Here is a 13,028-nt window from a genome sequence, read left to right on the forward strand (position 1 = left end):
TTAAGAATCATTTGGTATCATTGGTATTTCATGGTGCTTGAATTTTTAAAATTTTGTCTATATATTACTTTTTTGTTAAAAAAGGTAAATGAATTTTTTTTACTTTGTATATGTATTATTTTTTTGTTAAAAGTAAAAAAATAATTAATGCCTGAAATATCAATTGGAGAAGAAAGATATGACTTCTGCCAATCAGTTTTTTAAAATACATTTAGTATTTACATAGAACTGCTCAAGCATGTAATTGCTAAGCAAAATCAATAAATTCCAAGCCTTTTCTTAAAAAAAAAAAAAAAAACAGAGCTTTTCCAGGTTTGTAGTTTTTAAATTGGGGTAATAATTATTTTATCTATTTTGTCTTACAGTGTTTTCTCTTCAATCATTGAACAAGTCACTGCAAAATCAATTACAGGAGTCACTAAAGAGCCAAGAATTACTACAGAGGAAAAATGAAGAGCTTTTAAAAGTGATAGAAAGTCAGAAAGATGAAAACAAAAAATTTGCTGGTATATTTAAAGAGAAAGATCAAACTTTACTTGAAAATAAACAGCAATTTGACATTGAGACAACAAGAATGAAAATTGGTATGTATTTGAACTACAGTTACGGTCACTTTTTTTTTTTTTTTGCGTTACGCGGGCCTCTCCCTTTTGTGGCCTCTCCAGTTGCAGAGCACAGGCTCCGGACGCGCAGGCTCCGGATGCGCAGGCCCAGCGGCCATGGCTCACGGGCCCAGCCGCTCTGCGGCATGTGGGATCTTCCCTGACCGGGCCACGAACCCGTGTCCCCTGCATCAGCAGGCGGACTCTCAACCACTGCGCCACCAGGGAAGCCCATGGTCACTTTTGAAAAAGTAATAGGGAAACTAAAACTTTTTTGTTGTTTTAGAATTGGAGGAAGCTTTAGTCAATGTGAAAAGCTCCCGGTTTAAGTTAGAAGCTGCAGAAAAGGAAAATCAGATTTTGGGAATAACATTACGTCAGCGTGATGCTGAAGTGACTCGACTAAGAGAATTAACCAGGTAATATTGACATCATTTGAATAACTTATGCCTTTTGTTAGACGTATTTATAAACTTCAAAATAATTTCGGACCTGCTTTCTTACCCCTACCCTTTTCTCAATGTTTTTGCTAATTTCTAATGATGTTTTCTTCTGTTCCAGTTAAGTTAAATTCCAAACATGGCTAACTGCTTTTTTAAACCATGTGAAAAGGCCTCTGATGAGGAGCTAAAGACTTATTTGGCAAAATGGTTAAGAGCTCTCTGAAGTCAGAGAAACCTGAGTGGAATCGTAGCTCTACCATGTATTAACTGTATGACTCTGAGCAAGATAGTTAACCTTTCTAAACCTTACCTGTAAAGTGGGGACATGATTAGGGTTGATAGGAGGACTAAGAAATCATTCATGAAAAGCACTTAGCACAGTAAGCCGTCATTCATAAGGTCTTGGGTAAGTCATTTAGCCTCTTTGAGCCTCATTCATTTCATCAGTAAAATGAGGGAGTTGACAGCAACTTCCAAGATCCCTTTGTTCCTTAACATGTCTTACATAAATAAAAACACCTCACTCAATTTTTAAATGATATGCACTTATAAAGTTCAGTTTTCTCTTGAGATGGTTCACAAGAATTAGATTTTCAACTAATTTTTTAAATCCTAGAGAAGTCAGTTATTTTAGGCCTGAATATCATCAGATCTGACCATGCCTTTGAATGATCCTGGAAATTCATAGTTCTAAACATAAAACAATCCTGAATATAAAACAATCTTCTTTGTACTTCAAATGAGAAGACCCATTTTGAATTACAAACTTTTTTTCCCAATTTTGAACTATAAACTTTTAGGGAAATAGATGAAATATATATATAAATAATAATATGTGTAATATTAATTTTGTTTTGTAAACATATTTGAAGTGACTTTATAAAAGCTATTGTTAACATAAAAATATCACTTTCTTTCCCCTCATTCATATTTCACAGAATAATTTCACTCAAACTTTTATTGAACAGTGAAAAAAACAAAATACACTTCTTGTATCCATGTAGTATTATAATTAATTAGGTTCTAGTCAGAGTTTCTAAAAATTGGTTTATACCACTCTTGTTCAATGTGAAGTAATTAGGAGAATGTCCCTTCTTATGAAAGTCTTTATAAGGTCTCCAAAGAAATGCGTCTTCTTTTTTCTGAGTAGTAATTTGGGGTAAAAATTCTGTTATTTTAAAATATTTATGGTAAAAGAAGCCAATCACAATAAGCCACATATTACATGATTTTATTTCTAAGAAATGTCCAGAATAGGCAAACCCATGGAAACAAAAGGTAGATTAGTAGTTGCCAAGGGCTGGGAGAAGAGGGGAAGAATGGGCAGTGATTGCTAATGGGCACAGAGTTTCTTGTGAGGGTTCTGAAACTAGGTAGAGGTTATGGTTGTACAACTCTATGAATATACAAAAAACCCACTACGTTGTATACTTTAAAAGGCCATATTTTACAGTTTATAAGTTATATATCAGTAAACTTTTTTTAAGTTAAAAAATAACTTTTAATACATATTTTTTAACATATGTATTAAAGTATATATGGTATATAGTCAGTTTGGAAAAGAAAAATGGGACAGCAAAGTAACATGGTCAAGTTCCATGAGTGGTTGCTTAGGTGTCACTGGCAGCATCTCCTCATTCTAAGGGGCATGGTTGTCGGCCCCAAGCAGAAGATCTAGCTCCCTGGGAGTTTTCTTCCCTCAATTTCTTTTTCATACTACTAAACCCAGCTCCTTTATGGGCATGACATTAGAAGCTGATGTTATCTTTTATTTATAAAGCCTTGGATTTTTTTCAAAGTCCTCTCTTTATTATTTAATTTGTCCTCATCTATGGAGGGAAGATTTAAATATCTGCACTTTCATGGTTGGGGAAACTGGGGCCATGTAAGTTAAATATTAATAGAGAGTTAATAACGGAGCTGGGACTAGAACTTACATCGCTTAATTCCTAGCCAGGTTTTCTTTCACCCACATACATGGCATGGTCTTAACTAAAACAGTTTATTCCTGGTGACGACTCCGTGCCTCATCTAGTCTACGTAAACCTTAGCATTTTTTTCCCCGGGGAGATGGATGGATAAATGGATGGGTTCATTTGCTTATTCATTTATTCTACAAACATGTATTGTATACTGTGGTCCAAATATATATGAGTGTGAAACACACACAAAAATATTTAATCATTTTAGTTGCTAAATATCCACATCGTTAAGCAAAAAGCTATTCTAGTTCTTTGATGATGTATGAAGGGAAATAACGTCTTTTTTTAAGGATATACTGGACTAAATACTATTTAACATGTGTGGTACATTTGTGAAGAAAATTGATAGCAAAAATGTAAGAACAGTTTTCAGAGTAAGTAATAGTGCAGTTATTCTAGAAATTAGTATAAATGGAAGCCTGAAGAAATGAAGGCACATACCTGACTTTCACACCTAGTTGGGAGGTGAGCTGGCCTTCAGCCAAGACTTCAGATTCCCTCTTTAGCCTTGCTTCCTGTTTTGAAAAGGACAGCTTCTCTCTGAGAGAGGATGACCCATTATTAAGAGATTCTTCTGCATTTTTAAGAAGATACCTTAGTACCTGCTCATACTTCCCAAATAACACACAGTGTGCCTTTTCCAGTGTTTATTAGGAACAAAAATGGATTCGTTTGCCAATTGGAGCCTTTTCTTAACATTTACCCTAACATAGAAACTGAGAAAGGTCATTAATTCTTATATGTTATCTGCTTTTAGAAAAGACTGTCTAAAATGTTAGATATAGACATTTTGTTCTCCTTTTCTTAAGACTCTCAAGAACTTTCCTGTCAACTTTTTTCCATTGTTGTTAAGGACCTTTTCTTTTTATGCTGAGCATAAATCCTGCCTCATGACTACTATTTCACCTATTAGTCAGGCTAACTAGACTCTAAATGATTGTAGAAACATAGTAGGCAGGCTTAGCACAGTGTCTTACCGTTCTACCACTGCATTTTCTGAAGATTCAATACTAGCTTCAAAATGCTAAGTATATATACTCACTGATGGGAATTTTTGTTTTGCCCTTTAAATTAAAGAGCAAAACAACAAAAAAAATGCTCTTGGAGCTCAGTTGTCACAATTCACCCACACTGGTGATTTATGATATGTTTGGTGGAACCCTATGTAATTCAATTAATTAGGAACATCTCCAGTACTATAGCTGGGCTAACTGTGACCATTTAAATTTTACTTTTGACATTAGAGAGTAAAGCAGTGACATCTGACAATACAAATAAATCTTCATGTTCATCTATCCCATATCTTTTCCCTACAGGCATACACCTCAGATAGGTATATATTTTTGTGTGTGTGTTAAATAGTCTCAGAGATTTCACAAAATTTTTTAATGCCTTTCTCAGACTACTGGGGAGGGATAATGGAACTAGAAGTTTCACATACAAGTTCTAAACAAATTTCCTAAACCATTTCTTCTTCAACCTTCAATAGTTTTGAAATACATCTTTATCACTTTTTAAAGATTTTACTAGAATACATGTTATAAAACCATTAAAATGTGAGGAAAATTAATATATTTTTCAGTAAATAAGTAGTAAATATTCTTCTAATAGCTTCTGAGAGCACTTTTACAAGTGCTGATAGTTATTTAAATTAGTATATTTTTATAAATAGCCAAGAAAGAACTTTACATTTCTTATTATGAAAATGTGCCAGTTTTCCAAGCATTAAAAATCAGTGTGTTTAGCTGAGTCTCATATAATAGAAACACAATATAACTACTTTGTAGCTATCTAGGTGCTTGTATTGCTTCCTTTTAAATTTTGGCATATTTTTACTTACAGAGATTTAATTTCAAAGACAATGGTGAGTCACATTTTGTTTACACATGAGAAACTTAGTGATTGCTATTAATTTCCAGAGATTAATTTCCTTCCTTTCTGTATTGCAGATTTTGTGCACAGCAGAGATAACATTTTTAAGTCTGGAAAGGAACTTCAACATAAGGATTTCTTTACTAAAAATAAATAAAAATAAAAATTGTAGTTTGCAGTCTTGTTGAATTAACTAGTGGATCATAATTCATTACAGCATTTCTTTAAATATACATCTCTATACAAATTTTTTAATCTTTTAATAGTAGCTCATTAGGTTCTTGAAAGAGGTATGAGGAAAAAGTGGCTGGAGCCATTGCCACTTGAATGGTAATCAGAACTCAAAACATAGCATATTTAAGATGACAGTGAAAGGCAGGTTGGAAAAAAACTATTTTTTTTCCTTTTGTAGGGAAAGAATCACACATTCTATATCCAAAGATATAATCACTGTTAACGGTTTCGTATAAAGATTCCTTTTAGTATTTTATTTGGATATGTGTAACTGTTTTTACAAAAATAATATTGTTATTGTGTTGCTTATGGTCTGATCTTTTAAATTTAACCTATTATAATGAACATTTTCTTATCAATAAATAGTCTTTACAACATGGCTATAGATGGCTGTGATGCAGTAAGACCATAGTTTACCTAAATCAGTCCACAGTATTTGAGGATATTAACCCCATTTATTTTCTATTATAAATTACATCTTTGTAAACATATCTCTGGGTACAGCCTCTTGGTGAATATCAGTAGGATAAAGTTCTAGAAGTGCAACTTGGTGGGTCAAAAGTGTGGGATATACAAATCTTTAAGGCTTCTGATATGTTGCTGGTCTGCTCAGAGTGTACACTCCCACTAGTAATACCTGCTTCTCCAAGCTTCTCTAACAATGGATGTTCTTATTTTCCTATGTTAGCTTGATAGGCGCCCCCCCCAAAAAAAAATCACATTAAAAAAATTTGAATTGCTCTGATAAAAGTTGAACTTTTAAAACATGCTTATTGGCTAATTGTAGTCTTTTAAAATTACCTGTTGATGTTCTTTGTATCTTTTTAAAAAATTGGTGTGTTTCTTTTTCTTATCTGTATTTAAGAGTGTATTATGATTCAATTCAAATAGACTAAAGCCTTGGTATAAAATGGTTTTAATAGGACTACTAATAAAAGCTGCCACGAAATAAAAACTCATTAGCCTGAAACTGTGCTAGGCACTTTACCCTTATGTTTTATTACTTTATCTTATTTAATGTTCACTCTAATTCTGAAGTAGTTACCTTCATTTTGCAATTGAAGAGTTTGAGATTCAGGAAGGTTGTGTGACTTGCCCAAGATCACAGCTAGCGATAGTGTGAAGATATGATTCCATTTCTGTCTGACTCAAACCCTGTGTGGTTTTCCTTATATCACACTTTTCCTGGATCCTAGCTGTTGCTACCTAATTATACTAGATAATTATCTCTAACTATCCTTTTTTTATACCCAGCATTATTCCAGCATCCTTTGCATATATATTTTGAATGGAAAGTAATTTAATTACTAACAATCCACTAACAAATGAGTAGTATATTTACCATTTTGCAATGTTGCTCAAAAATAAAGCATCTCTGTACCTTAAGAGAGAAAGTTTTCTGAGCCTCTATTTTTAGATATAATAATAATCAATTTGATGCAGACCAAGATCTTTTATCATTTCTTATTTTAATTTACTCTTTCCAGAGCATATTCTGTGATTTTGTGCTTTTACTTGCTTTTTCCTGTATTAAGAATCAGGTGCTTGCCTCAAATACTTTCTTTTAAAGATGAGGTATATTTAAATAAGTGAAAGAAATGGGTACAAAGAAATAATTAGTGTACTAAATTCTTCTTAACAGAACTTTACAAACCAGTATGGCAAAGCTTCTCTCAGATCTTAGTATGGACACTGCTCGCTGCAAGCCTGGGAATAATCTTACGAAATCACTTCTGAACATTTATGAAAAACAACCTCAACATGACCGAATCCCTGCTCACACTTCCATAATGAGCTATCTAAATAAGTTAAAACCAGTTCACACTATTATTACACGTTCAGAGCCACTTTCTACAATTAACAATGAGGAAAACACAGTGCCAGATAGACCCTATGAAAATGTTCTGCCCTCTAAAGGCCCTCAACATACTAATGCAAGGAACATGGTGGAAGCATCAGCCCCTGGAATCATTTCTGCCCTTTCAAAACAGGATTCTGATGAGGAGAGTGAAATTACAACTTTAATAGAAGATGAGTGTAATTTGGATAAGACAATTTACATTCCATTTGCTAGAAGCACTTCTAAAAAGAAATCACCACTATCTAAGAGATTATCCCCCCAGCCACAGATCAGTGTTGCTCCACCGCAGATGGTCAGTGGACTTGTTGCTGAAAAAGAAAATAAATTGTGTGCACCTGGAGTTTGTTCCTCTTCCAAAGAGGAAGGAGTTGCACCTGAGAAACTTTCCAGAACAGCTGATATGGAGGACAAGCAACTCCTCAAGAAAATAAAAGAAGCCATTTGCAAGATCCCTCCTGCTGCTGAGGAGCCAGAGGAATTGGCTGCGTGTCATAGCCCCTCCACTTGTCAGAACAGCAGCATTGAAGTGAAAAGTAGTGCAGTCTCTGATGGTAGCTTTTTAAATTCTGATTTAACCTCTGACTGGAGCACTTCTTCTTTTTCAACGTTCACTTCTCGTGATGAACAAGACTTCCGAAATGGCCTTGCAGCACTGGATGCCAACATTGCTAGACTCCAGAAGTCCTTGAGGACTGGTCTTCTGGAGAAGTAAACTCAGAAGAAAAGTTGTTTTTAAGAATAGAACTTGGCTACATTGAATATATATTTTAAATATCTTTAAAGTTTTATATTAATTATGTGTGAAATAATAAATTATATGAGTAGTAAATTTATTATTGGAATATATTGACACTGGAACTTTTAAAAACAAGTCATCTTAAGAAATTGACATTTGCTAAGAGAAGAAAGTTGTGTGTAACTAGGAAAATATTGTAAGTATTGTAAATAATTTAGTATTTATCAATTAGAGTTTATTCTTAGTCTGCTGGGCTAAGGGTGCAGGTTGGAAGGATTCTCTGGTTATTATAAAGGCTAATGGGAAGGGAGTCTCTGGGTACCATTTACTATATTAAAACTAGAGTTTCTTTTCTCTTTCAGGATTCCTGTTTGGTTTTTAATGGTATTGTGTTTTTATGTGGGATACTGTGTGCTACAGGCTGGTGTTATTGGTGAGACATAAACATTTATTTGAAGAGAAAAAGTGCCAGTATCTCTATTTTAAAAATCATTGATTGGTCCAAGAAAATATAGATAACACCCTAAGTTAGCATATGGTTTCTTAAAACTTTGGCACTTTATGTTTGTCACAAATGCATTTAAGACCATTAAAAAGTAAAAGACTGATAAAGAAATGCTAACAAAGAAGTTTTAGTTTTGGAAATTTGTTTTTTTAAATAAAGAAATGTTTGGTTTTTTGTCATTATATTTGAACATGATGGACTTTTTTTTAAAAAATTAATTAATTATTTATTTATTTTGGCTGTGCCAGGTCTTAGTCAAGGCACGTGGGATCTTCATTGTGGCATGCGGGATCTTTTAGTTGCAGCACGCGGACTCTCTAATTGCGGCATGCAAACTCTTAGTTGCGGCATGCAGACTCTTAGTTGTGGCATGCATGCGGGACCTAGTTCCCCAACCAAGGATCAAACCTGGGCCCCCTGCATTGGGAGCGCGAAGTCTTACCCACTGAACCACCAGGGAAGTCCCTGAACATGATGGATTTTATATATCTTGCACTGGTTGTAATTCTGCCTTTCTGGACCAGTTTTTTCTTTTTTTCAGCACTTTAGCTGAGAACATTCTCTATTCTATAAGTAATATGAATTAAGTTGGTCTGTGCTTCTCTAAACTGCACTCCCTAACTACTTGGTATCATTTCCTTCCATGTAAACAGCACATTTTAACTCTTAGAAAACTGCGTAGTGTGCTATCACTGATACGTCATACAAGTCACCTCCCTGGTGTCATTGCATTTAGTTTTTGGGCAGGCTTTAGCATTAAAGAGTGTTCTGCTGGTCCCAGAACCTCTTCCTGCTGTTTTTTAAGTGTTGGGGCTACAGATTCTAAAGGGCCCAGATATAGTCTCTTTGACATGTTCAGATTTTATAGAAAGAGATTTCTTAGGTCTAAATATTAAATGAATTCTAAGCTATTTTCACAGAATTGTCCATTAATTTTAATTTCTTACTTCCAGTATTCATAAATTAATTCCTTGTTTTATGTGGAGGTAACAGTTCACAACCCTTGAACACATAAGTTCAGAAGTACAGTTCAGAAATACAAAATAATAAGGCAAGGGAGAAAATTGTGTCATCTGTGTATTCCTAAATATTCAGTTGTTATTCATATGCAGAAGTAAATTCTTAAGATTATTATATGATATCCAAGAAGATTGTCCTCTTTTACCCTTAATATAGGATGGGCATCCTTACATGCAAAGAAACATTTTTAATGTTTATGGGTTGAGTTAACTAAGGGTTAATAATTTGATTGAAGAACAAATGAGACTAGAAAAATCCTTGGGGGACCTTTACCAGCAGCTTACTGTTTATTTGATTAAAGATATACACATGGGGCTTCCCTGGTGGCGCAGTGGTTGAGAGTCCGCCTGCCGATGCAGGGGACGCGGGTTCGTGCCCTGGTCCGGGAAGATCCCACGTGCCGCGGAGCGGCTGGGCCCGTGAGCCATGGCCGCTGAGCCTGCACGTCCGGAGCCTGTGCTCCGCAACGGGAGAGGCCACAACAGTGAGAGGCCCGCGTACCACAAAAAAAAAAAAAAAAAAAAAAAAAAAAAAAGATATACACATGGCATAGAAACATGAAAGAATTTGGTTAAATTTTAGGATGGAATATGACCCTAGCAAAATGGATGGAATAGACAGTGAGTTTCATAGAAGTTTAAAGTAGAAAGAAGTCCCCAAATGGTAGAGAAAGACCTAGAAGAGAAGAAACTTCATTTGGATCTTAAAGGATGTATAGGATTTGAATAATTCTGTAAATATCCTCAAAATGTTAACCCCCTATAAAGTCAGCATCATCAGAATGTGGAGGTTGAGTGGTATATTCAGAGAATGTTAGGTACAGCAACCTGACTAAAATAGAGGGTTGACGTTCCTTTATGATAATGGTAGTAATAGATGTTGGTAACACAATTTAGAAGAGCTGGGGTCAGACTGTAGAATGTCTTGAGCTCCAGGCTGAGGAATGACCATTATACATTATGAAATCATTGGATATAAGGGTATCCTGGGGGTGTTTTTTTTTTTAAATTGAGGATCACCAGATGAAACTGGATGTTTTTAAAACTGCATAGAGTAATGGTAAATAAGAAGAATTAGAGGAGAGAGAGGCTAGAGACTACTTAGAAAGCCATTGCAGTAGTCCAGACATAAATTGATAAGCCTTTAGCAATAAGAGTGAAAAAGGAGAGACAAGTGGAAAAGTTTTCAATAGGCTTGGTGACTTAATAGGTAATGAAAGAGAAGGAGAAATCAAAGATGACGCCAAGGTTTTTAATTTGATCAGTTCAAGTCACACTGAGCAAGCACTGTCTAAAATGAAAAATCAAGTTCTTGGTTAAGTTCAAAGTTAACAAATTCCAATGTAAGTCTTGATAACGGTAGTGATAATGGAGAGTGGGCTAAAAAGAAGAGGAAGAGTGCCCATTCTCAGTAGTTCTGATCTTCACACTAGGAGTCATTGTAACTGCCTCAACATCGTCTCAGTAGGGTCATTCTAGTCCCAAATCCCAGCGCTCTCACAAAACCTTTTCTGATGTCCCAGAATGTGAAAAGCATATGGACTGCTCCTAACCTCTGAAAGGATGAATTCAGTGTCTCCTGATAGGTACTGGCTGTAGAATAGGAAGGAACTATTCTCCAGCATTTTGTCACTATTCTACGGTCCTTTCTTGGATCTGTGGAGACAATGTACAGGTTGTTCATAATGGATTTAGTATTTGTGAATACCACTGAAGATGAAAATTAGAATCTGATTCTATTTGACCAAGCATAGGGAACCTAGGATCAGGGCTAAAGAAGCCAAAGAAGTACTTGGTGCACATTTTTCTCTTATTCTTGCCACCCTTGGAGTTCAGTGAATTGTCCAGAAATCTTTACTTTTTACTAATGGTGGCATTTTTGTCAAGTGCCTTAAAAATAAAGGCCTTCAACCACATGAAAAATAGGGCAGAATTACAAAGCGTAGTTAAGTAGAAGGGGCATGCAGCCAAATCACAACTTGAGTGTATCTAGTGCTCATATTGTGGGGCAATCCCTTCAGCTAAAGATTCATTCATTCATTCAATGAGTAAATGAAATGAAAACTCTAATATGTGTCAGGTACTGTTCTGGGTTCTGAGAAAACAACAGTGAGCAAGACAGGTATTCTCTACCCTCAAGGAACTTATGTTACAGTGTGACACAAGCAAAGGATAAGTGCTGTGAAGAAAAAAATGGGGTAAGGTCACAAAGAATGACCGAATTGGTTAAAGTTTTAATTATTAGAGTAAGAGGCCCCTTCTCAAAAATTATTTTTAGGAGTCTAGAATTTAAGCATTACACTAAAGTTGAATTTGATTTACGAGCTAACACTCCCTTAATCATTTTTCAAATCTGTTAATTCTTGCTTTCCTTCTGCCTAAAGTTGCTTAAACGAATGTGTTCTATGACTATATAACATATATTGGTGTTTTAGTGTATCATTTATAGAGAACTGGGCATATTTTATTTAAAGCAGTTGGCCTGAGTATGACCTCCCAGGGAATTATTATCAGAGATGGTAAGATCTTAGGGATTTCTGAAGGGCTTAAAATTGGTTTTTGATAGCATTTCTATCTATAAAAGTCTCTCTCACTCTCATACCCAAAGAGGGAATCTGTTTTACAGTGATACCTACTACTGGTAATATCCCAAATGTACCTTTTGCCTGGACTACCCTTTTCCTCAGGCTCCTGACAAATTCTTACTCATTCTTCAGACCCACAGTACCACTTTTGTACCTTGCATATACCTCTACTGATGCATCAGTTTACATTTCAGCCTCCTATCCTGTGTATGTAAGAGCAAGGACCAGGATTTATTCATCTTTGACACCCCGTGACACTTGGTACCTATTATATAGTAGGCAGTTAATAACTACTGCTGGATTTAACTAAATCCCTGACAAATGGTCATCGAGGCTTCAGTTAATTTCCTCCTGGTGTGGGCAAGTTCATGCAACAGCCTGTTATAGCTTTATTACATACATCTAAGCTCCTAGCATTAGCCTCCTAGTAACTTTTATTCTTTATACCTATTATTAACTTCTGAGGCAAAATTCACTTGTTTAGCAAACAGTTGCACACTACTGCTTGTGCTGTGGAGAAGCCACAGATTCTTAGATCTTTAGGAGGGGAAATAGGGCAGAAACAAACTGTCACCAGTGCAAGGATAATTTAGAAATATGGAAATTGAAAACAAAAATATTAAAGACATTTGCTCAAGGCCCCACAGCTAACACCTTGAACCAGATATTGTGATTCTCAGTCTGCTTTCTTCACTATGCTGTCTCCTTGATATCAGGTGAATCTCGTGACCACTTGAACCCCTGGGTCCCCAAATCTGTCACCAGAATTTAGCTGTATGCCATTCTCTCTCTACTAGCATGATCTAATAATAAAGGAATTCCTTCTGTAACTTATCATGAGGATTGGATAAGTAAAAATGCTTTGCAAAGTGTCAATGGTAAATAGTTGTTAATGATCACTAATTATATATAGTTGGTCTACATGTATATGTGCATGTACTGTGCTAGACACTTAAGGTTTCATTTTTGCTTTATGAAAGACACACAATGTTCTTAAATTCTCTGTTTAGCATGTGGCATAATGCTAGTAAAACAATTTTCCCACTGGCCATTTCCATCAAAAGTCATTATCTAAACTTGCTTTTAAAGTGGACGGAGAAAGTTACATGAGTTTTCTCCCATCAACACTGGCATTCGCAGTGAGTTTGGACATTTCCAGGACGCCAGCAATATCTTCTGTCCAGCTGGA

General features: G+C 35.3%; 1 protein-coding gene across 3 annotated transcripts in view; it reads left to right on the forward strand.

Annotated features, from left to right (window-relative positions):
* CCDC14 (coiled-coil domain containing 14) overlaps positions 1-8,416 on the forward strand; it is a 52,586-nt gene extending 44,170 nt beyond the window's left edge. For all 3 annotated transcript variants that reach the window (XM_059064367.2, XM_059064368.2, XM_067035347.1), the window contains 3 exons: positions 366-584; positions 889-1,021; positions 6,776-8,416. In XM_059064367.2, coding sequence (XP_058920350.1) covers positions 366-584; positions 889-1,021; positions 6,776-7,706 — 1,283 coding nt within the window. In that variant the 3' untranslated portion in view covers positions 7,707-8,416. The remainder of the gene's footprint in view (positions 1-365; positions 585-888; positions 1,022-6,775) is intronic.
* Positions 8,417-13,028: the final 4,612 nt, after the last annotated feature.

Source organism: Kogia breviceps, chromosome 5, assembly GCF_026419965.1.
Source record: "Kogia breviceps isolate mKogBre1 chromosome 5, mKogBre1 haplotype 1, whole genome shotgun sequence".
NCBI classification, from domain to species: domain Eukaryota; kingdom Metazoa; phylum Chordata; class Mammalia; order Artiodactyla; family Physeteridae; genus Kogia; species Kogia breviceps.